This window comes from Acanthisitta chloris, unplaced genomic scaffold (assembly GCF_000695815.1).
Source record: "Acanthisitta chloris isolate BGI_N310 unplaced genomic scaffold, ASM69581v1 scaffold16123, whole genome shotgun sequence".
Taxonomy (NCBI): Eukaryota; Metazoa; Chordata; class Aves; order Passeriformes; family Acanthisittidae; genus Acanthisitta; species Acanthisitta chloris.
In genome coordinates this window covers 1-22,275 of record NW_008663405.1, presented here as the reverse complement: position 1 = coordinate 22,275, position 22,275 = coordinate 1, and the positions used below count along the sequence as shown (strand labels likewise).

Below are 22,275 nucleotides of genomic sequence, written 5' to 3'. Positions count from 1 at the left end.
GATACCTTTATTTTGTTAAGATATTCACATTTGGACTCTGGTGGCCTGGCCAGGTGGTGGATCTGATGTACACGTTAGTGACAGCAGACTCTGAAGGTGCAATGACACCTTTCACAGTGGAGTGACTTCTGGATTTGCCCAGGATTTGTACAACCGAACATGAGAGGGAATGGATGGGTTTTCCATGGGAGGCCCTTGGCTCTGGCAGCTTTGGCCTTGCTGTAGGTTTGTCTGTTCAGACTTTTCCATAGGAAGCAATCTGGCTGCTCTGGGTTGTGTCTTTTAGAGTTATCTTTTTCTGAACATTCTTTGAATTTAGTTGCTTTCACGGCTGATTGTCTTACCTGAATGGTAAATGTAAAGCTCATGGCTATCTTAGTATGAACTTAAGTTCATACTAAGATTTGGAATCTGTGTCTCCCACAATATCTGGAAGTGTTGCATTAAAAAAATCAGCTCAGGTATTTTGGATCATCTTATAACAAATATGTTATTTTGCATATTCACTGGAAGGACAAGAGAACCCACAAAGAACACCTTTGCAAGCAGGTTTTAAAATCGAGGTCAGAACCTTTTTCGAAGCTCTGCTTCCTCTGCTCAGTTTCCTGTGTTGATTCAGGGAAAAAGTTGCCTTCCCTTCTAGCAGCGTAATCCCAAACAGGATGGATGGGGGATTTGACCCCTTATGCTGGTCCAAAACAGAAACTGGGAGGTGCCAAATTCCATTTGTCTGAAAGTCTTCCCTGTTAATTCATATATCTTGCAGTCAGTGAAGTTGGAAAAAAGCACTTTTGATTTTTCTGGGAAGTATCCAAGCAAACATTTTTGGATGCTCCATTTAAAAAGGAATAGTGAGCTCAATTTGCATATGAACTCATTTTCCTGCAATTTCTGTTTCCTCTATGCAAATATGACCATTTTTAGAGCAGCTCATGCAGATGTCTGATTCTCTGTGGAAGTTCAAATAGTTCAGACTAATAGCAGTTCCTTAACTGCAGCATTAACTCCTTAAAGCCAGAACACAAACTGTGCTGAGCTTTTCAAGTAGTGTTTTACAGCTTTCAGCAGGGAAGTGTTCAGTGTGGGATGGTTTTTGTACTATATATTAGTTCTAGTATAGTGTTTAATAGTACCTGGACACACTGTTTTGGTCCTGATTACACAAAGGAAGGACTAAAATACCTTTACTTGTGGCATGGTGACTTTTTTGACACTTTGTTCACTTGATTTCTGTGGGTAGTTCCATTTCCTGCAAAATGAAGTACAAGCTTAAGATTTTTACTTTGGACTGATGACATCCTGTTCTTGTATCACTGGAATGAAACACTTTGGGTTTTATTTTTCTCCCTAATATGGCAAGAGTTAGATTGGTCTAAGGTTCATATAGTCACTATAGGGAGCCCTCAGCTTTCGCCCATGCACCAAAGGCAGTGGTGGGACTTGTAGCACTGGGGAAGGCACAGAAGAGTGTGGGAACGTTCTCTGCTTCACTTCTTCAGGAAAAGATGCAAAAAGCAGAATGTTTATTTTGTATGTAGTATGTTGGAGACACACAGTACTCAGGCACGTGCCTAGCGTTGAGACATGTAGCGTTCTTCTCTGAATAAAGATCTGCTGAAGACACAAACTGTCCTCCGTAAGCTTTTATGTTGATTTTATTACAAGGAGATACTGAAGTTGAAGAATGCAGTAAGTACCTGCAGGTCTGACTGTGAAGTTGCCTAGAAGTAAAGCGCAATAATTTATTGCGCTTGTTTATAGCTGCAGAAAATATGAAACCAGCATTTTCTTTCTGTTTGTTACATATATGTTCGTAGGATGTAGCAGCTTTATGTATTGGCTAAATACCAGTGTTCCAAGTGATGAGCTCAGTGTGTGTGTTTGCTCCTGAGAGGCTCAGTGTGTACACAAATACCACCACACTGCAGTGCATCTCTAATATGCTCCTCTAACTCAGTGCTGTAGAGCTTGAAAACCTTTCCTTAGCTTTTTCTGCTTTTGGCCCTAGTAACATTTAGATATTTCATGACGATTTCTTAAGTTCCTTTGCAATGTGAAATTCATGTCTACTTAGGAAAAACAGTCACTAATTTACTCCTGTATTGCATTTAAATTAACCAACTCTTTTGTTCCATCTCCATTTATGTGTAATCAAGAAAACCAGTTTAATCATGCTTTCCACTGTAAGGCACCAGAGCTTGTAAAGCAAGGAGAGATATATTTTCAGCTATGCATATGGTATGGAGACTTGCTGTAAAATTCTGGGTTTGATGAGTTGCCTCTTGACAGATTCAGTGTGAATATTAAGGGAAGTATAAAGGATTTGGGGAGGTAAGTAATCAGCTTAGAGGACTTTAAGCAGGGATGCTGAAATGCACGTGTAAATTTCTGCTGTGTTTTATCTGTGCCTTGGGTTTGTAAAAGTGGGAATACAAAAGAATATTAGCTCTAGGTCTTGGAAGCAGAACCATCTGCAGCAAAGACTTCCTGAAAAGCTTGTGCCCTGTTTTATTGAAGTGAGACTACTCAGCTCTAGACGTTGTTCTGTCCTGCTGTGTCTTGCCTCTTTCTTTAGCTGTGGCATTCTTGTACCCTACATATATGTCAAAACATGTTATGGGAAGGAGTTGATATTATGTGTGTTCAGAGAGGTGGAAATTAAAAGTTTGAAGATAAAATCATTATTCCCCAGCCATTTTGGGCCATACAGGTTTAATTTCTCAAGTATAATTAGCTAAAGGGACATTCTGTTGTTGAAGGAAAGGGCTCCCTCCTGTTTTATCTGGATTATTCTTTTAAGTGCTCAGGGAAAAAAAACCCGAATTACTGTTTGATATGATCCTTGTACGTAACAATTGCTGCAGTAAAGAAAAGAATGTCCTTATTTGATGGAATCGAGTTGTGTGTATGTGTGGAAGTGGGAGAGTGGCCTGAAGTGGCTATGGCTAGGACTGGACAAACTGATGGAATGAATTGCATGCTTCTGAATAATGTCCTGACGCTGCTACTCTGTGTCTGGCCTCGAACATCTCCTGCTGCATCCTAATGCTTTCTCACTGATCAGGCTCTGTTCACCTTCCTGCAGATGTCTTCTCAGAAGTGCTCTTGGGTCTCCAGCTGCACCAGGGTTTGCCAGTAGAACAGGGCAGTAACAGTTGTAGTTCCTACTTCCGTGTCTGGTGAGAGTGTTATTTAGGCCAACCTCTTAGGCAGTTCTGCCTCACGTGATACCTTGCATGTGAATAGATGCTGTCCATCATACTGATGGATGTGTAGTATTTTTCAGCTAATCTCGGGTGGGATATAGACAGATTTTTCTGTCATTGTACTGAAAAAAGCTAAGGACCTGTATCTGTTGATTTAGTAAATTACTAAACTGAATGGGAGAGTTGTGCAGTAGATATTGGTGCATGAAGAAAGGTTTAATTGACTTAATTCTTTAATTATTTTTAAAGGATGAGATTAGGAAATGTGATTAACTCCCCTTGAGCTCTGTAGTAGTAGCCTTCCACTGTTCTCAGCGGTGCAGGACTTGCACTGGGGATTAACGAGAGTCTTAAGTTTGACAGTGTAGAATGGAAGAATGAACAAGAAAATACTCAACAGTTTTGAGTTTAGTAACAGGATGACACCAATTTGTAACTACCTTGTAAACTCTGCCTCCCTTTTGATCTTGTGTTCTGTGTATGCCTAGAGACATGTACCAAGACACTGCAGGAGTTAAATTCTTAAACCTTCTCATTGTTCCATAACATTTTAAACTTTCTTTTTTCTCCTTCACAGGAAATGACCTAGAGGCCTTACAGATACATTTGTGCATTTTTGTTCTGAGTCTACAATTGAGGGCAAATGCAGTCTGGAAGCACTACTTAATGTTACGACGGAAAAAACTACCTCAACAAACAAGGAAAGAGGAAGAAGACTTGCAATAACAAACACTCTAATTTTTAATAGCTTATACTTGCAAAGTCTTCTGTAAACAGAGTCCAGATTTTTTTTTTCCCTCTGCATTATTAAGAAGAGACACTACAAGTAAACTAAATTGGCAGACTGGATCTGTCAAGACATTTGAAGATATTTGATCTGCTGACATAAGGATTTGCTTTTCCAAGGAAGGAGCCTCTGCACTGCTTTTATAATCGCTGTTGATCGGTGGTTTGCTCCACTATTCCTGGTACTACTAATGGGGAAAATTGTATTAAGGTATTGCTTCTAAAACTATTATTTGCTTTGACAAAAATAGCTTTTGTAGACTTAACAGTAAGAGACAATATTATACTCATGAAGAAATCGTAGGTGATAACTTCTCTGCTCCAGTGTTGCTTTCTGTGTGCAGAGGGGAACACCAAACAAGAGACGGAGCATTATAAGGACATTTGGGCTTGCTTTTTTGAATCCAGTTTGTAACTGCAGCAGGGCTGCACTGAACACTGAAAACACGGAGTCAGCAAATCTGCTGCCTTCCCACTGCTGATACAGATTACACAGATGCTTGCCTTTCTGAAATGCCTTTTGTGAAACCTATGTACACAGTCCTGCACTGTAACTGTACATAACGAGATACGCCAGGAAGGAATTTGACAAGTGATTGTTAATTCAAGAACGCTTAGGACAAGCACTCACTTATGTATTGCTGTAGTGCACAAGAAAGCAAAATGGACTACAAGCGACGCTTTTTGCTTGGCGGGTCCAAGCAGAAAGTGCAGCAACACCAGCAGTACCAAATGCCCGAGCTGGGCAGGACCCTGAGCGCCCCTCTGGCATCGCCCACCCCGACCTCCCCCCTGGCGTCCTCGGCTGCTGCGGGCGGCTGCACCCACCCCGTGTCCCACACGACTCCGATCGCAGACATCCAGCAGGGAATCTCCAAATACCTGGATGCACTCAACGTGTTTTGCCGTACGAGCACTTTCCTCACAGACCTTTTCAGCAGCGTGTTTAGGAACTCGCACTATTCTAAGGCAGCTATGCAACTGAAAGACGTGCAGGAACATGTCATGGAAGCAGCGAGTCGACTCACAGCAGCAATAAAACCAGAAATAGCAAAAATGCTGATGGAACTGAGTGCAGGAGCTGCAAACTTCAAAGATCAAAAAGAGTTCAGCCTACAAGATATTGAGGTAAGTTCGCTTGGGGGATACTGGTTTGCATGTGAATGTGTATCATTCCTTCTTCACCAGACTTGTGTTCTGAGTCCTTTCTGCACCACAAGTATTGTCTGCCTTGCTATGTATTTGTGGGCGATGCTGGTAGAAAAAGAAACTTCATTTCTTATGCCCTAAGAAAGTACCAAGTCATGCGCAGTGCCTGACCTCAGCTATGCTGAGTTAGGTATTTAGTAGGTATTTCTGTAGAAGAACCAACTAGACAAAAATTTGGAACAGTTTTCTTTTTTATGTTAGCTAGTATTTCTAACACTGTTAAGCCATTGTATTCTAAATTAACCTATACTTTCCTTGGTATTATCCATTCTGAGGGGAAGCCTGAACACGTGGGATTGGCATATTGTCATAAGTGTTTGAGTAAAGCTTCATATTAATTGACTAATAATATTTTATCACTCTTTAAAACATTTTTGTCTTCTTGAGCTGTTATGCTTAAGAGGAAAATGGCACACTAGTGTGTGAGGTCTGCTGTAACAATTTGTCCTGACTTTGTTACAACTTTCATACACTGACAGTGAGTGCCCAACAGTCAGGAGGGTTTGGAATTGAGAGGATCCCCAGCTGCATCCTGCCTGGCTGGGTAGGTCTGGGTAATTCTCCTCCAGTTTCGTTATGTAACAGGCAGTGCTAACTGGCAGTCACATATAAATCCCTGGAGTTTCAAATAGTTCCTTGTGTTCTGACGTATTTCTTCACTTTGCAACAGTCTTTGCAAAGTTATTCCTTCAGACCTCCATCCTGAGTGGAAAACGTATTTTTGAGTTCTCTTGGTTTAGATTTCAGATGACTTTCTAGGAATGAATGTTCTGTGCCTGTCAGGCATTATCTGTTCAGTACCTGCACCACATACAGCTGAAGCAGTTAAGTAAAGGGCTATTTGTCAGTCATATTTCTCACTGCAATTACATGTTCAGTGTTGTATGCTTAGTACAGAATGAAGTAAGATGGGCTACATGTTTGTAATAAAAGTTCTGTAGACTGGTATGTTTAAAAACAATCTAGTAACATCACTGTTTAGCTAGGGCTGTAGCAATAGATAAACTCCCATATTTTTCTATATAATTAATTAATTTTCATAATACCTGTGCTGAAAGACTCTTTGAATTAAAAGAAAGCAAAAACATACCAAGCACTACCTGTCTTCTAGGGGCTTTGTGGACTTTGAAACTCTGTCTTTCATGGTGCTGGCTCTATACTGCTTTTATAACCTGGTCAGGCAGTTGCCAGGTGCTAATTCATACCCTGCCCCATGCTGTGGGAGAGTGTGTGTTCAGCAGTGAGCAGAGTTCCTGAGCAGAGCACAGCAGTGTTTGCGTAGATGGATGCATTTCCTGCCAGCTTGAGACAAAGGCAGAGAAACTTGCTTTGGTCCTTGCCTTACCTGTGTAAGCCTAGCCCTTGTTCCTGGGCTCTCTCTTCACTGGCAGCTCTGTGGCAGGAACAGATGTGCAGAGTGCTGCTGGCACAGCAGCTGAGGCATATCTTGAGGTAACTGACCACTTGTCATCCTACGTTTCTTACACCTTTTCTTGATTAAAACTGTGTCTCGCACATGCCTTTAAAAAAGGCAATATGCAAGATTTATGGGAACTTCTGTGAGTGAGGCAAGTGCTGCTTTCTGCTTTAGCCTGAGCACCAGCAAAATGTGGGGGTTTGACACTGACTCAGGTGGTTCTGTAAGTGAACCAGGAAGCATGGTGACTGAAGGATACAGGCAAGCTGGATGGATGGTTGTGCCTGGGAAGCAGTTAGTTAAAATGGACCTTGGCGGAGGTCATTATAGAGAACATATTTAAGTTTGTGGGTAACTTGAAAGTACAGGGCGTAAGTATGCTGGAAGACCTAATGAATTAAAACTAATCCTGAACAATGAATTTCCCAGTTGGGGTGGAATTCAGAGGGGAAAGCTGAATGTTACAGTATTTAAATAGAAATGTTCAGCCTCAGTTGTTGCTATCATGCAAATAAGCAGTTATCAGGTAATTTAACACAACCCCAACCTGCAAGAACCATGAACTAAGCATTCAGCTCTCTTCACTGGTTATTATGGCCTTAAACACAACAGTGCATCTATGCACCATTACTGGTGCACTTGAAGAAACAGGGTGCAACTGGGGACACCAAAGGAGAGTAGCAAGGGTAATCAGACATTCAGGAAATAGGACTTCAGAGGACACATTGAAAAGAAGGACTCTACAGAAGAGGAGACTAAAGGAAAACCAAAATTACCCAGGTATGTGAGAAGCTGCCAGAGCATGTGCCAGTGTCCTGTTCTGCATGTCCATGTAAGGTGGAGCAAAGAGTAATGAACTCAAATTTCAGAAGGAAAAATTCACACTAGATGCTGTGCAAATCCTTTGTAATGTTAGTGGAGCACTGATGTGCATTGCTACAAAGGGTTGGGAGCAGAACTTACAGAACAGGTTAAACCTGCATCTTGCAAAACTGACCCAAGTGAAATTGCTTCTTGCTTGGGACAGTAGGATGACCTGCTGAGAGCCTCTCCTACTCTGCTTTTCTGGACTTTGAATTGAAGACTGAGCTGTTGATGCTGAAATTTTAATTTGGAAAGTGTGGTTTGGTTTTTTTCCCTGATGTATAGAGAAGTTAACTTTTCATAAAAGTGCCAGCAGAATTAAAGTGTTCACAGTGGAAGCAGAAAAATAAAAAGGGCTTGTCTGGCTTCATCAGGCTTTACTGAACAGGGAGATGAAGGGGAAGAGTGTGACAGACAGTGTAATTGCTTCCTTGGAAAATACAAGAAGGGGAATACAGGTGTATCTGAAGCTGCTTTTGCAGCTTCTCTAGTAGATGACTGAAAGAACTTACAGCTCTGTCTGAGAAAGAATTGAGAGATGGTCAAGGTCTGAGTGGCAGCTCAGCAGTGCCCTGTGAAGGGGTACTCCAGGGTCTGTTACCTGAGGAATGGAATCTGGGATTATGGAGGCAGTGGGAGGTGAATTGTGATTCACAGTGGAGTGGGACAGAACCCCAAATTGATGAGAAGGACATGAGAATGAGACTTTCTCTATGCATAAGCCCAGCTAAGGAAAATAGGCTTTCCCTAAGCCTTTCCCAACACGGGCTGTGTGTTTTGGGGAGGAACGAGCAATCCAAACAGAGCAGGTTTGGCTTTAGAAATTGAGCAGAGAGCTGTGGCTTTTCTGAGGCACCACATGTTGTTGTGTGGTGCAGTGGGCTGCAGCCCCCAGGGAAGGCAAGAAAACTGAAGTTTTGATGAACATACCTGACTTGCATTTGGACTAAAAACCAGCTTGTGCAACCTGGACTGTGACACCAGTGAGTGAGGTTTTTAATTTATTTCTTGTCCCTTGCAGAACAAAGCTTGCTAGTTCATAGCTGCCTGCCAGGCTGTGTAAGAAGGTGACTTCTCTTGATCAAAGTGTTGGTGACAGGTAGAGTTTCCCAAGGTTTCTTAATTTCAGAAATGCAAAGGCTGATTTTTATTTTCTTCCTTTCCTTCTCCCCTTTCAAAACCTTTGAATTTGTGGGTATTTTGTGCCTGTATGGGTGAGGAACAGCCTGGAAATCAGGGAACGAGAGGATGTTTTATATTGTTTTCCGTATCTGTGAGCTCAGACAATGCAGTAACACTGTACTTCTGGTTATAAAAGCATTAGAGGAAATCTGGGGGGAGGATCAAAACTGGAAAAAGTTGGTGTATTTCCTCGTCTCTTGTGGAGCTTTGCAGGATCCTCAATACTGCAAAGTATAAAGAATTACTTAGTTACATGAGAGCTTGTGTATTGTCTTAACGGTGGTAGTAATGACAGAGGTGTACGTGTTGTCTTCCCGAATAAAAGGGAAGCATGAATAGGCACAGGATATGTTCTTGGATGCTCTGTTTGGTATTAAATGGAGATAATTTTTGGCTTTTATGTGTATAAAATAACCTAAGATTTTGAACAAGAAGCCTGTGGGGCAGAAGTGTCTCAGTCAATATAAAATGTAGATATTCCTTAGCAAACACTGTAAAACCCAGTTTATTTTTAAAATTATTCTTTCCTGTGATTTGCAGGGATTGGTTTCAGTCTTTTCTGAGGTGAGGAACTGTTAGTAGCAAAATATATTTTGCCTTACATCTTAATTGCTGATTTTAATTTTTTTAAATGCTTCATACTTAAGTGCCTTCTTGCTAAATTATAGTTAGCATTTTAATAGCTGTTGGTATCAGATTATCAGTAGTGGCTTTTAGGTTGTCTCTTAGAAGAAATGAGTCTGCTGAGTTGCCTGTGTGTCCTAATAGCATACATGTGCAGGTAACTCAGTGGGCAGGATTGTGTCTTCCCCTGGAGGTGTCCCATGGATGCGATCACTGTTCCAAACTGCAGTGTATTGCTGTGTGGTAAAAATGAACAGTGCACAGCCCACTTTTAGCAATATACCGGAAAGGTGCTATCTCATAATCTGGGGCACCAGTTGGAGTCATACCTCACTACTAACTTCATTATATTGCTGGTCAAGCCTGGTCTCTCAGTGGGCAGCCAGTTAGCGCTACAGAGTCACTAACGACTCGTTAAGGGACACGGGGAGTAGGAAAGCACTGGATTATTGGGAAAGAGCCCAAAAAAAAAAAGTTCCGCTCCCTAAGATGGTGCTTGGAACTGCAGTGTTTGTATCAAGTGGGGAACACTGACTGTTTGCTAACTTTATTACTGGTAGTGTTCTGTTTGAAGAGTCTTGTACAAGATCTGCTTGCAAGGAAATGTGTATGGCATCACTGTTTAGCAACGAAATCTTGCAGCTTTATGTGTATACTTTGACCAGTGAAATATTCCAAAGTTGACTGTGCCCTGTTAGGGTGACATGGGACAGAGGGACCTAACACTGCATCCCCACCTGATGCTCCTGGTTGTAGGTAACCACTTTGATTAAACTCATCACCTGTTTCAGAGACAAGGAAGTCTGAAGTGAGACCTTCTCAAAAGTCCCATTGCTTCCAGCTATCTAAACAGGAACACAGATTCCTTTAGGTTTTGCCTCTGAGATCACTGTCCTGCCTGGGAATGGGTCAGGGAATTCAAGGTACTGGAGGTGTGTTCGGTGGGACAAAAGGTTTGCAAGCTGAAGACTTCATTGTTTATGCAGTATAAATGGTTCTAAGGAATGATTTAAGAAAACACCACCACTGCCGAGAAGAAATCACTGGTGACACCTGTGATGATTCCAGTTCAGCTTTGATTACTCCATAGCCTCTAGGGTTGATTTGTGTTTGTTTTGGTCTAAAGCAGGAGTGTCAAACACTCCTGCATGGGAAAGTAGGGAGAATAAACTTGAGAAAGAGATGGTGGTGTCTCTGACTGTGGACTGCATCCATATGCTGATACTGTTCCCTGGGTTTTGCAGCAAAAATTCTCTGTCTTGCTTTGCTCCCTGGGTTGTTGCTGGCTAGCCCTGGCTGTGTGAGCGCACTGGCGATGATGTGTCTGTCCTACAGGGAAGACTAAGCTTTTGGAAGAATATCCATGAAGCTGAGCTTTAAAGCTAAGTGAGTTTGGCACCTGCAGGGTGTGTTTAACAGTGCAAAAATCCTCCACCACTGTGATTACATTGAAGCAGTTCAAGCCATCCTTACGCACTTCGGAGGGAGGCTGACATGGATTGTTTTTCAAACCAAAGAGAAGTTCAGATGCAGATGTTACTATTTATCTTCACTGTTTTTATATTGTCAGTTATAGTAGGAATGTTGAGTGCTGCCACTTCAAACCTAAATAATTTGTTTATTTTAAGCATTATTTCCAGGCAGGGGTAACTTCAACCTCTGTACCTTAAATATTATTTGAAACTTATTCAGCCTGAAATTCCTGATGAGTGCTGGTTTCATCTTCCCCTGAGTACTGCATTCTTCCTACACTGAAATACTCGGATCACCAGTTGCCTTTTCCTGCAGTTTTCTTATAAATCTTTCTAATCTTGTAGCCAGGAAAGTTGGAGTTCTCTTCATTTTATAATTTTGAGTGCTTTTTTTAATAAGTCAAACTCCACTGACTCTCAGAGGTCAGTCAAAGTACCAAAAATGTTTAATTTTATGCCTTGTACAAAGAAGGGAAGTGATTGAACCAGAATGGAATGTCAAAAGGAGTCTGGATGCAGTGAAAAAAAAAAAGCATTGCCACCACTGGTTCTTCTGAAGTAGATAGTTAATGCATATAACTGTTCGTGTGACTAGAGAGTCTTGCCAGGAAGATCATTGTGTCTGAATATTTTTGTTCCAGAAGAATGTGGCTGAAAATAAGCCACAGGAGTTACTGGCTCCAAGGCATGATGGCTCTGTACATTGCCTGTGCATTTGATGAATTATTTCTAAAATGGAATTCAAGTTGAATCTTTTTTAATAAAACAAAATCAAATATACATTTTTAAACACTTTGTGTGATAAACTCCATAAAAGAAACACTTTGCATAGCTTTTAAATACTTTGTATGATGATTTGGAAAACACTTGTATCTCTGCTGTTCCCTAGTTACACTTTGCTGTAAACTTTGGTCTGTTCAGGGAGTGTGGCCCTGGGCAGGTGGAGCATTCCTGGTGGTGCTCCTTGTTCTCCAGGATGTCCCTCTGATGGTGCCACTCCTGCCTGTCCTTCCACAGCAGCCTTTGGTGGCTGCACAGAAATCTTCTGACACACCTGTTTTGTTCTGCTTACAGTAACTGGGGCATCTGTTTGTCTTTGGGCACAGTTCTCATGGGCATTGGGATGAGATGGGGATGAAAAAGTACAGGGCACAGAGCTCCAGGTGCAGAGGGGATTCTCTTCCCTGCATGGGGCTGGTGCTGCCTCAGCCCTTTGCCCCCCTGCCCCGCCTTCGCCCTTCCCAGGGAGGGTGACATGGCCCATCTCAGTGTAATACTCCGGAGAGCAGATTTGTGCCAGCGTTGGCAGGCAATGCAGGTGACAGTGCTACAGCTTTGGGCCTGTGTCCTGCAGTCCTCTGAACATGTCTCCATGTGCTGCGATGCTACGGGCAAAGGCTTCTCGTGCCGATTCCCACCCGTTACTGCTCTGCGGGCAGGATGAACTGCTGCAGCAAACTTCTGAGTTTACGATACTGTTTTAAAATTATTCACGTTTTGTTGTTGAGTTTTTATCATAAATTGAGCCCGGTCGATGTGCAGGTGGGTTTTGCTGTTGACTTTCTCCTTGTGGTAATATGCTGCTCCCATTTTTGTATTGTTTCATGTGCTTGATGTTGCCAAGTAACCAAACAAGCTTTTCATTCTGCAAGTTTTACTTCCACTTGAGTGTGGAATTAAAGCGATTTGGGATCAGTCTGTTGTTCCTTTCATTCATAGAAACCAATGCTCGCTCGCTCTTTTTATTTTACTTTGGTAAGTGGTTAAATGATCCTTATGATCTGAAGCATTATTTTATTTAAAAAAACCAGTTTAGCTTAGCTCCTTACGCCAAACATCAAGCAAAAAGGAAGAAGGGATACTTCCGTGGAATCCTATATGTGCTTAAAACTAGTTTGTTTGCTCTCCTGCAGGTACTTGGGCGATGTTTCTTGACGGTGATGCAGGTCCACTTCCAGTTCCTCTCACAAGCTCTGCAGAAAGTCCAGCCGGTGGCACACTCCTGCTTTGCTGAAGCTGTAGCTCAGGAGAGAAAGAACATTAGTGGGACTGGAGGCTCAAATTTAAGCCCCACAAGTGAGTTAGAAGATGCAATAAGATCGTGGAGAGGAGCAGCAGAGGTAAGGAGGTCCTGCTGTGGTGACAGCAGATGTAGTAAAATGCAGTTATATTCAGTGAAACTTGCATTCAGGCTTGGTGCCCTGAGAAAGGGAGAAAATACCTGATTTTAAAGACATATTTCATGTGGAGGGGGGAACATGGTGCAGTTAGTTTCAGATGCTAAAACTCATTTTCATTGTCTGGTGATTGCACTATCTTTGGTCTAGGTAAAGTTTTCTTTGAGGCAGGATTGTACATCTGGAGTGCACAAACAGTGCAAACAGATTTTTGGTTTGATAATGAATTAACAGCGTTCAAATGTGGTTTGGCAGAGGGAATTAAAAAAATTGAAAACCCAAGTCTTTATGAAAACAGAGGAAAAATAATTTGGCTAATGTTTTTCTCTTATATTTTGAGCATGAACTCTGTTTTATACTTGAAAATCCTTATGGAAACTTCTAACACATTTGTCTTCATGCTATTAAGCTTGATGTGGCTTGATCAGTCACTGTTGGAGTGTGATCTGCATTACTCACCTGTTGCCTCTCTTTGGGCCTGCACTTTCACACACACGTGCCAGCTGGGGAGTGCTTCCCTGGCCTGCCAAAAAGGGACTTTACAGATAGTTAGTTTTATGAGGTTTTTCTGCTTCCCCTTTCACTGCTGAAGTCTGCAGACTGATAGATTAGAATGGATTCACGCACCGAATCTGTGGTTTCCTTAAGTTCAGGTGACTTGGAGCATGTGCCTTGGCAGCACACACAGCCTTGTTAGTCATCTTGACTGGAAATCCTGTCAAGGTCTCCATTTATCACCTAATATCTGCAAGGTATAGGAAAACAAATTAATTTCCTTTAGGACTATGAATGTAGAGGAATTACTTGTCATTTTTACTGCAGCATAAGTTTATTTCACTGGATAAAATAAGGATTTAGGAATGCTTTAGGTGTGTTACAGGTAATTGTAACAGGTCTCATCCTGGTATAGCTGTATTCCCTTGGCATAACAGTGGTTAATTTCATGTATAATATACTTAGTTCTTTAAAACTATTGCAGTTGGTAGAAATGCCCTGTAATTTGTTTTAAGTGTGGCTAAAACAAAAGTTGGATTTGCAGGATCCAGGGCCTTTACTTTCTTTTTTACCTCCTTAACAGCCTACTTCAGCAATTTCAGGTAGTAAAACCTGTATTTTGAAATAGTTTAGTACAACTACAATGCTGATCAAATCCTGCATTAAACATACAGGAGGAGGAGTAAGGAACAAATAGAGATTCTCCCTAGTTCCGGAACAGCAATAGAAGAAAATTCTCGATTTTTATGATTGACTGAAAGAACTGATTTGAGGGATTTGTGTGGGGTATTAGGATAGCATAAGAAAAATCTGTGGTCTGTAAATGAATAAAATATATCTCTCTTATAAGTGTAGCTAGACTAATATGTAAGTCATTTGGATAGAAGGGAGATTTGAAATCACAAACTCTTTCTTACTTTTGGAGCGGAGGGCAGTCTCACAACCAGCCTCTCTGGCAGGAGAACACACTGCTGTTTCAGAATAAAGTTTATGATACTTTGTCAGTAGCTTAAAACTGTTTTTCCTCTTCAAGACTCACCCTTTGGAAATGCAGTAGTTTTGTGTGTGTCCATGAGGTGAGCAGTGTCTGCCCGAAACTCCCCAGTCTGGGCATCCTGCTTTAGAGCAAGACTCCTTCCTAGGCTGGAAAATAAGCCTCATCTGCTTGCATTCCCCTGCTCGGAGGCATAGGATTTTACAGTTAAAACTAGATATTTGGCTTTTCTTATTTCTTATGTTTCAAAGTCATATTACATGAAGCTATTTTCTTGCTGTGATAAGTTGATCTTAGTACTGTGTGGCTCTTCTCAAACTGTATCACAGTAATCACGCCTCATTTTATAAAATGCATCATCCTATGTACACGGGAGTGTTTGTGCACATGATTAAACATAACTTCTGTTTCTGTGGCAAGTAAAAACCCTTATGTTGGAGTTAGGAGTTCCTACCCTGGTAACCAGTCGTCATGTGGGCTGTGTAACAGGATCCCTGGTCTTGAGAGGGAGCTCGAATAGTCAGAGCAAACAGTGAGTCAGGTTGCTGGCCAACACCTACGTGCCATACAAATTCCCTGAGAGTTGTACTTCAAAAGTAGCAGCAGTTTCATATGTTATAATAAACAATCTCCTCTGGATCCTTTCTACCAGGTGCTGCTTCTCATGTCCTGTATAAGGTTTTAAACTGTTGGCTTTTTTGCTCTTTTGTTGAATGTAATTAAGCTTGACCTGGTTCAGTGTTGATCCTCTTTACCCTGGACTTTTGTTTTACTTTACAGGCCACATCTCGACTGCGAGAAAGAGGCTGTGATGGATGCTTGGCAGGAATTGAAGTTCAGCAACTTTTCTGCTCACAGAGTGTGGCAATCCCTGAACATCACCTCAAAGAACTAAACGTGAAAATTGACAGTGCTTTGCAGGTGGTTTTTCAAGTCTGCTGCTTTCATGTGCATGTAGTGCAGTCAGTGGGCCAAGGAGTACAGTAGGGAAGGAGTGTGTTACTGCAGAAATGTATACCACAGACAGCTCTTGAGGTATTTGAGAATGACAGCACTGGAATCTTACATGGTAAATGTGTGTATGCCATAGATCTGAGTAGGGCCAACCTGTGTTCCAGTCCCTGTCTGTGCACCCACAGTGACTGCTTGCTTGCTTACTTACTGATGTGCCAGTGCTATCTCAACTTTCTGTTTGATGTCAGGCTTACAAAGTGGCTCTGGAGAGTTTGGGCCATTGTGAATATGCAATGAAGGCTGGCTTCCACCTGAACCCAAAAGCTATTGAAGCAAGTCTTCAGGTAGGATCTGCTGTACCTGCTCCCTTTCATCTCTCCTCACCTTGAAAATAGGTGTTTAAAACAAAGAAGAAATAGGAGTCACAGTAGGATTTTCTAATGTCTTAATTTCTTCTGTTTGATCTGTTCTGTATTTCAGGGCTGTTGCAGTGAAGCTGAAGCCCAGCAAACAGGAAGGAGACAGACTCCACCTCAGCCCATTCAGTGTGAGCTGCCCACTGTACCTGTGCAGATCGGGTCCCATTTCCTCAAAGGAATCTCCTTTAATGAGTCGGCAGCAGAGAACCTGAAGCTGAAAACGGTAATAACCCCAAATCCAGCACAGGAGTGAAGCTGGGGGAAGAGAGTAGAACTCCTTAAAATGTCCAGAACTCACTCCCTGTGGAAACACAGTGTTGATAACGCTGTAGGTCCACACCTGGTTATGATAACGTTTGAACCAACGGGGCAGTTTCTGTCCAGTCTGAGAGAAACACAGGCATAGAAATCTAGGAGGTAATGAGGCTTCTGTGAACTTTTTGAAAAGAAAGGGGTTAGGTTTCAGGAAGTGCAGGGACAAGTGAGCCCTTACAGACTCCCCAGCCAGGGGAGCCTGCATTCAGAGCCTTTACCTTAGGTGCCAAAATAAGTCGGGCCCAGCCTACTGCTAAGGGAAGTGCTTCAGAAAATATTCTGTACTAAAGCTCCTTTTAATGTCTTACAGACTTTAATCAGTTTTTTTAAAGTAATTTAAAATTATGGATAAGTTACTTGTATTTTCAGTATAAACAAATGGAAAATATGTCCATTCAGGACAAGTCTGGGCAATTTTAATCATCACCTTCAGGTTTTTTAGATAAGCCCAGTTCCTTGCTTCTGGAAGAGTTGAAACAGTGCATGGCTCAAAGTGCTGCTTTGCTATTGTCTTTGCAGTGCTGTTTGCAGTTTTGATTAAACTGTTTTGCAAGAATATAAGCAAAAATACCATTAATGCTTTTGGAGGAGTTTTGTATTCCAAACAGCAGAGCTGATCTTCATGTTTCTGTTCTGCAGCTGAACTCTTCAGTTGCCCAAAACTGTTCAGAGGTTGCAGACATGGTAGTTATTTGAAAAGTGCGTAGAACAATCACGCACACACACACGGAAGCATTGGTGTTAACGTTGCTGACTGGTGTGTGGTAGGCCAGAGTGTTTACTGTGTTTTCAGCACACGATGCTGCAGCTGATCAAGGAAGCTGGGTGCCACAATGGACTGACACCGCGGGACGACTCTCCTGTTACTGAAGTACTAAACCAGGTTTGCCCTTCCACTTGGAGAGGAGCCTGCAAAACTGCTGTGCAGCTGTTGTTTGGCCAGGCTGGACTGGTAAGTCACTATGAATAGTCTTAGGGAAAAAAAAGTGACTTAAGCATCCTGAAGAGAAACTTGATATTTTAGAGTTTATAAATGAATTTGCAGTGTCTGACTTTGTGTTTCTCCATTCTTAGCACTGCAGTGAACTTGATTTCTGAGCAGGATATATTCTTGTAAAATGGAAGTCCTTGGGTGGTATCTAGGTGGTAGGAACAGAAGAATGCACTGTGTGCTTTGCAGTCTCTGTTACTAGTGAGAACACAAGAAATGAAACTTCTCATTCATGGTGAAATAGAAATATATAGGTGACCATGTTAAAAAAAACAGACAGCCCAAACACACATCCACTTCTCACTCAAGTTAGCTTCAAAAACTTCCAGTTTTTCATTTCTTCTCTGCTTTGAATGGAAACTGGATTTCCTGCCCAGCATAAACGAGGTAATGCCACTCCTGCACCAGATATTGCTACCTGACATCTCCAGCAGAGGACAGAGCAATTCGACACCTTGCTGTAGAGATATGTGTTCTTGGGGGAAAACTCCATGGATTTCACAGTATCTAAGCAGTTCTTAAAATATGCTTGGAACATATTCCAGTAAGAAAATGGATTTGTGCTCCTATAACTAATTACTGCAATCTCCTCAGTCAGTAAAGTGTTCACTCATGACAGGTTTTTTTTGACTACTCTGAGTAGGGGGCAAGCCTGCACCAGGATAGGAAGGAAATGCAAGGATAAAGGTACACTGTAGCCTCTTAGAGCTGCTGCCAAGTATTTCTTGAATTGCTTTAACCTGCAGTGAGCTAAATGCTGCTCATTGGTGCAGGTGCTGACTCCTTGTTCAGAGGGATGGCAGGCCCTCGGGACTTGGTAACTTAACTAATTTCTCATGAAAGGACTCACATAGCTCATCCTTTGTAAATGACACATTTTTTCAGACACATCACACGGCTGATAAGTGACTTAGACCTTCCACCCTGGCTATTTAAACCATTTGCTTTTGGTACTCTTAATAGGTTCTCCAATAACAGTGAATGATACATGTAAAATGATGAATTAGTCAAATATTTCTACCATAGCATTCATTTGATACAGGAAAACCAGATCTTATTTATTACCTTAATTTCAAATACTTGTGAGGGCAGAGGGTTCCAAATATACTGGAACTCAACTGCCTTTTCATATAAAGAAGGCCTAAAATCAAAGGGGCAGAACATCAATATCATAACAGCAGTGCACCTGCTGTCAGTCCTTACTTCACTGAGGTACAGGGATTTAAGGATAGGAGGTGGTGGTGCTTTGTCTAAAGAAGTTATACAGAGAGGCATAAGAGGGTGATGTCTTTGCAGAGACAGGAATCAGCTTCAGAATAGTAGGATTCATTACATTTCTACTTAGATGTTTTCAAAGAAAACATGAGTTAAATATTAATAAATACAAGGAGAGCTAGAAAAAAGGATATGGCCAAGTGGGATTGTGCCTTCAGCTGCCATAGTTCATGGTAGGATGCTGGGACTGACTAGCAAGGTACAGGGACTGAGGCCAAGAGAGAAACTGTTTCTCAGCCACCCTTGGGGAGTGCGTTAACTCAGGAGGAGTTCTTGGCTCCCAAGTGTCTGGGTGAGGAATGCCTAGGAGGATGCTGCACCTTCACCATTTCCTTTCCAGGGGGTTTCAGCACTGTGCACACCTAAGTCCTGCTCTGATGAGATCTGAGGAGTGCCTGAGGCACATTTGGACTGAGGAGTCTGGAAATCTGGTGTCCCCCAGTCTAGACATAACTAGTTAGACCTGCTGGTAATTGAAGCACTGACATTCTCCAGGTTTGTCATCACCTTTGGAGAGTGTCAGCACAAAATTTACTTGCACATTCTTCAAATGACAGTGCTGATGTAGGGAGTATTACTTACGCTGAATCCTGAATGTCTCCAAGGATTTTTGCATTAACCTCAGGTTCTGCAAATAGCAGATTTCACTCTTCAAAGCCACAGGCATGAGCTCTGCACACGACAGAACACTTCAAGCCTTCTCTCTTTCATTCATTCTTGTTTTGATTCGTTACAGTTTAGAAAGATGTGAGGGTTGAGGTTTTTCTTTATAAACTATGTGCCGTAATTTTTTCCAACATCCAATTATGCTTGTCTGCAGCCTCATGCAATGACAAGAAATTGCAGCTTGTGTCCTTAAAGCTTTCTTTGGGTGGAAGTGAGAGAGGAAGCACCTGTACACCAAGAACAATAGATGTCTGAGGTACAGGAAGCTGTCCTGTAAGCACCAGCAGGCAGGGAGGGACAATGTGTATATTTCTAGTTTGCTTTGTGAAGAACACAGATAGATAAATCATGGGACAGTGTTACACAGTCCTTGGTTTGCCACTGTTAGATACTGAGCTGTCTGTGTTTGCTCAGAATTGTGTGTAAATCTGTCACTTAAATGCCAAATTTAAACAAGAACATTACTGAGTCTCGCTGCCTTTACCCTACCTTGCCATGTGCCTTTTAAGAAGTGACTCATTAAGCATGGAAAGCACACTGGGATGTGACTTAGTTTGGTTATTTTGGGCTTCAGCTTTTTAACATAGGGAATAATTTGAAGTGTGGATTTTCAGTTTTTTACCTTGGCATATATGTTAAGAATTGTATTTTAAGATTTGCATCAGCTGAAGAAATCCACCTGTTTGAGTAAAAATAATGTGTATGAAAGTAGTTGAATTCGGAGGATGAATGGAAATAAAACTTCTAATTGGCCTCATGCAATGAAGTTAACAGTTAAAACTCTTATTTTTGTGCTAGTAGATCTTTCCGTAGCAAAACCCAACATGCATTGCAGGAGCACTAAATCTAGTAGTGTTTAAATCCAGATGTCCTGACTGACCAAATGTTGAGAAATGTATGTGTTTGTTTAAAGGGAAGAAAGGAAGGTATGTCTAGGGGCAGGAACACTCCACCAAAGCCCAGCTCATGGGCACTATCATGCACCAACACCAGCAGCTGACTCAGGTCTGCCAAAACCAGACCTGGGAGTCAGAGTTAGTACTCTGAGATGCTGACTGTTTTTCTTGGGAGCTAAGAACAATCACTCCTAACTTCACTTCTCCTTACCACAATTGTAATTGCAACAGAGCTGAACTGCAGATTCATGAAATGTACAAGGAGAGAGCTATGGGGTTGCCCTATTAAGCCATGAGAAGTATTTTCATGAGTGGATAATAGTGGGGGGTTTTCTCACCTTGCTTAGACACGTTTGGCAAGGTTGAATAAACTTGGGCAAATGCTTAGAGTCAACTGAAGGAAAACAAAGGCCTTATGCTAAAATGTCTGAAAGGCTGGAATTATATTCAAGTGTCCTTGGATGGTTTTGTTAAAACAGGAGAGGAGACTCTCAGCACTATTCCTGTTTCACACTTTTTCATAGCAGCAATAGACAACCAGTTAGAAGCAGAACCAGTGTAGGCTGGATGACTGCAAAAAAAGTCAGTAATATCCCTTGAGGCTTATTTATACCAGAGGACTTTTGCCATTTCAAGGATAAATGGTACAGCTAATCTGCTAGTCACTGAAGCAAGAACTGCTGATGCTGGCAAAAAGCTGCTGGTTCAGCATGACCAAAATAGGAAATTATGGAAATGATCAAAAAGGCCAACCCATGTAGACTGGACAACAAACAGAAAGCACAAACCAAATATGGAACTCACTATCACTGGTATTAAAGGTTAAATGAAGCTGAAGTGAATCCATTCCTTCTCCATTCTGTACAAAGAAAGGTTCAGGACTTTTCAAGGCTTTTTTCTTCCATTTATCTTCATAATGTCTTACAGACTGCTCAGAACTCAGCAAATTGGACAGCCACTTTTCTTCTCTTTATATAATCAGGGATTAATAGTACAGTTTCATTGGGCAGAATGGAGGAATGTTGGTGTGGAGTTTTATAACCTTAAAGGGGCAGTGTGTTAGGAATTGTGAGCCATGTGAAGAGTTTTCAACTGAATACTGCTTGTCTATATCATAGCATGCACTGCAGTTAAATGATTTAAAATACTTTGCTAAATAAGTGTGTAGGAGCTGTTGAAGTAGTAACAGTGCTAAACCCCTCAAATGTAAAAGCTGTTGTATGGAGCCGCCAACTACCAGTTGTGAGGTAAAGCAGTTGGGAGCTGTGGTGATGCATGATTGCAGTATGTAACTGAGAGCAATTAAGTCCTTATAAGTTACTGTACCAAACTAATATGATATTATTTTAAACATAGATCTTAAAATACAAATACACTTACAATGATTTTGTGATTTGGTTTGTTTTCATTTGGTTATTTTTTTGTACCTGTAGCATGGCTAGGAGGTGAGACTATTGCATCTTAATCATAGGGGTGATAAATAACTAGAACTGATTCTTAAAATCATTTCCCTTTTATTTTCATGTTATTTGCTAGGTGGTTGTGGACACGGCACAGATTGAAAATAAAGAAGCCTATGCTCCTCAGATAAGTTTAGAAGGATCAAGAATTGTGGTGCAAGTTCCATCAACTTGGTAAATAAAAGTACTATATTGCAGATTATGGCTGAAATAGATGGGGAAAACATTGCAGTACAAATGAAAGGGGGAATTCTACACAGTTGTGGCACAACTTCCTTAAGTTCTTTGATCTGTAATTGTTTGCCCACCAGCATCCCTAACTGCTGCGCTTTAGCTGCCTCCGTAGAAGGCACTGACATTGCTTTTAAAGGGGAAGGAAAAGCTTGATGATGAAAGAGACGATTTAAAATACAAAAATCTGACAGTATTCCTGTTGTGCTCCTCCCTGGCAGGTCCTCACAGTTGTTAGCTCAGGAAGGCGAGGAGTTAGCTGAGGTTAGCGTGAGACCCTTGGCTCTCCAGTCACTGGGCTCTTCTTTCAGCGCTGCCGTGCACCCAGAACTCTGGGCTCCCACAGACTATTCCTGCCGGTGTAACTGACTGCCTAGGAAAGAACGGCAGGGTTAATCTGAAGTGAGGATTTCTTCCCGTTCAAAGCAATGATTTGAAATTGGAACACTTCCATTTTCACTTCGGAGTACGTCATTGTTAGGAGTTTCATTATAACACAGTTCATTGACCTGGGTCCTTAACGAGCAGCCTGTTCCTGGCGGTACCAGTGGCATTCCCAGGAGCAAGAGTCGGTGCTGGTGTCCCTGCACAGCCTGTGTGCAGGGGCTCCCCGTACCCGTCCCTTCCCCCTGTCCCCGTCCC

General features: G+C 41.8%; 1 protein-coding gene across 1 annotated transcript; it reads left to right on the top strand.

The window, feature by feature from the left end:
- Positions 1–4,446: 4,446 nt before the first annotated feature.
- On the top strand, positions 4,447–21,586 carry LOC103798713 (uncharacterized protein KIAA0355-like; the record flags this gene model as incomplete). Its single annotated transcript, XM_009070994.1, is given in 7 exon segments — positions 4,447–5,120; positions 12,674–12,880; positions 15,207–15,347; positions 15,629–15,724; positions 15,861–16,022; positions 16,908–17,066; positions 21,479–21,586. Coding segments are annotated over 7 exon segments (1,368 nt in total), but the record flags the coding sequence as incomplete, so codon positions are not given.
- Between the last annotated feature and the right edge of the window lie 689 nt (positions 21,587–22,275).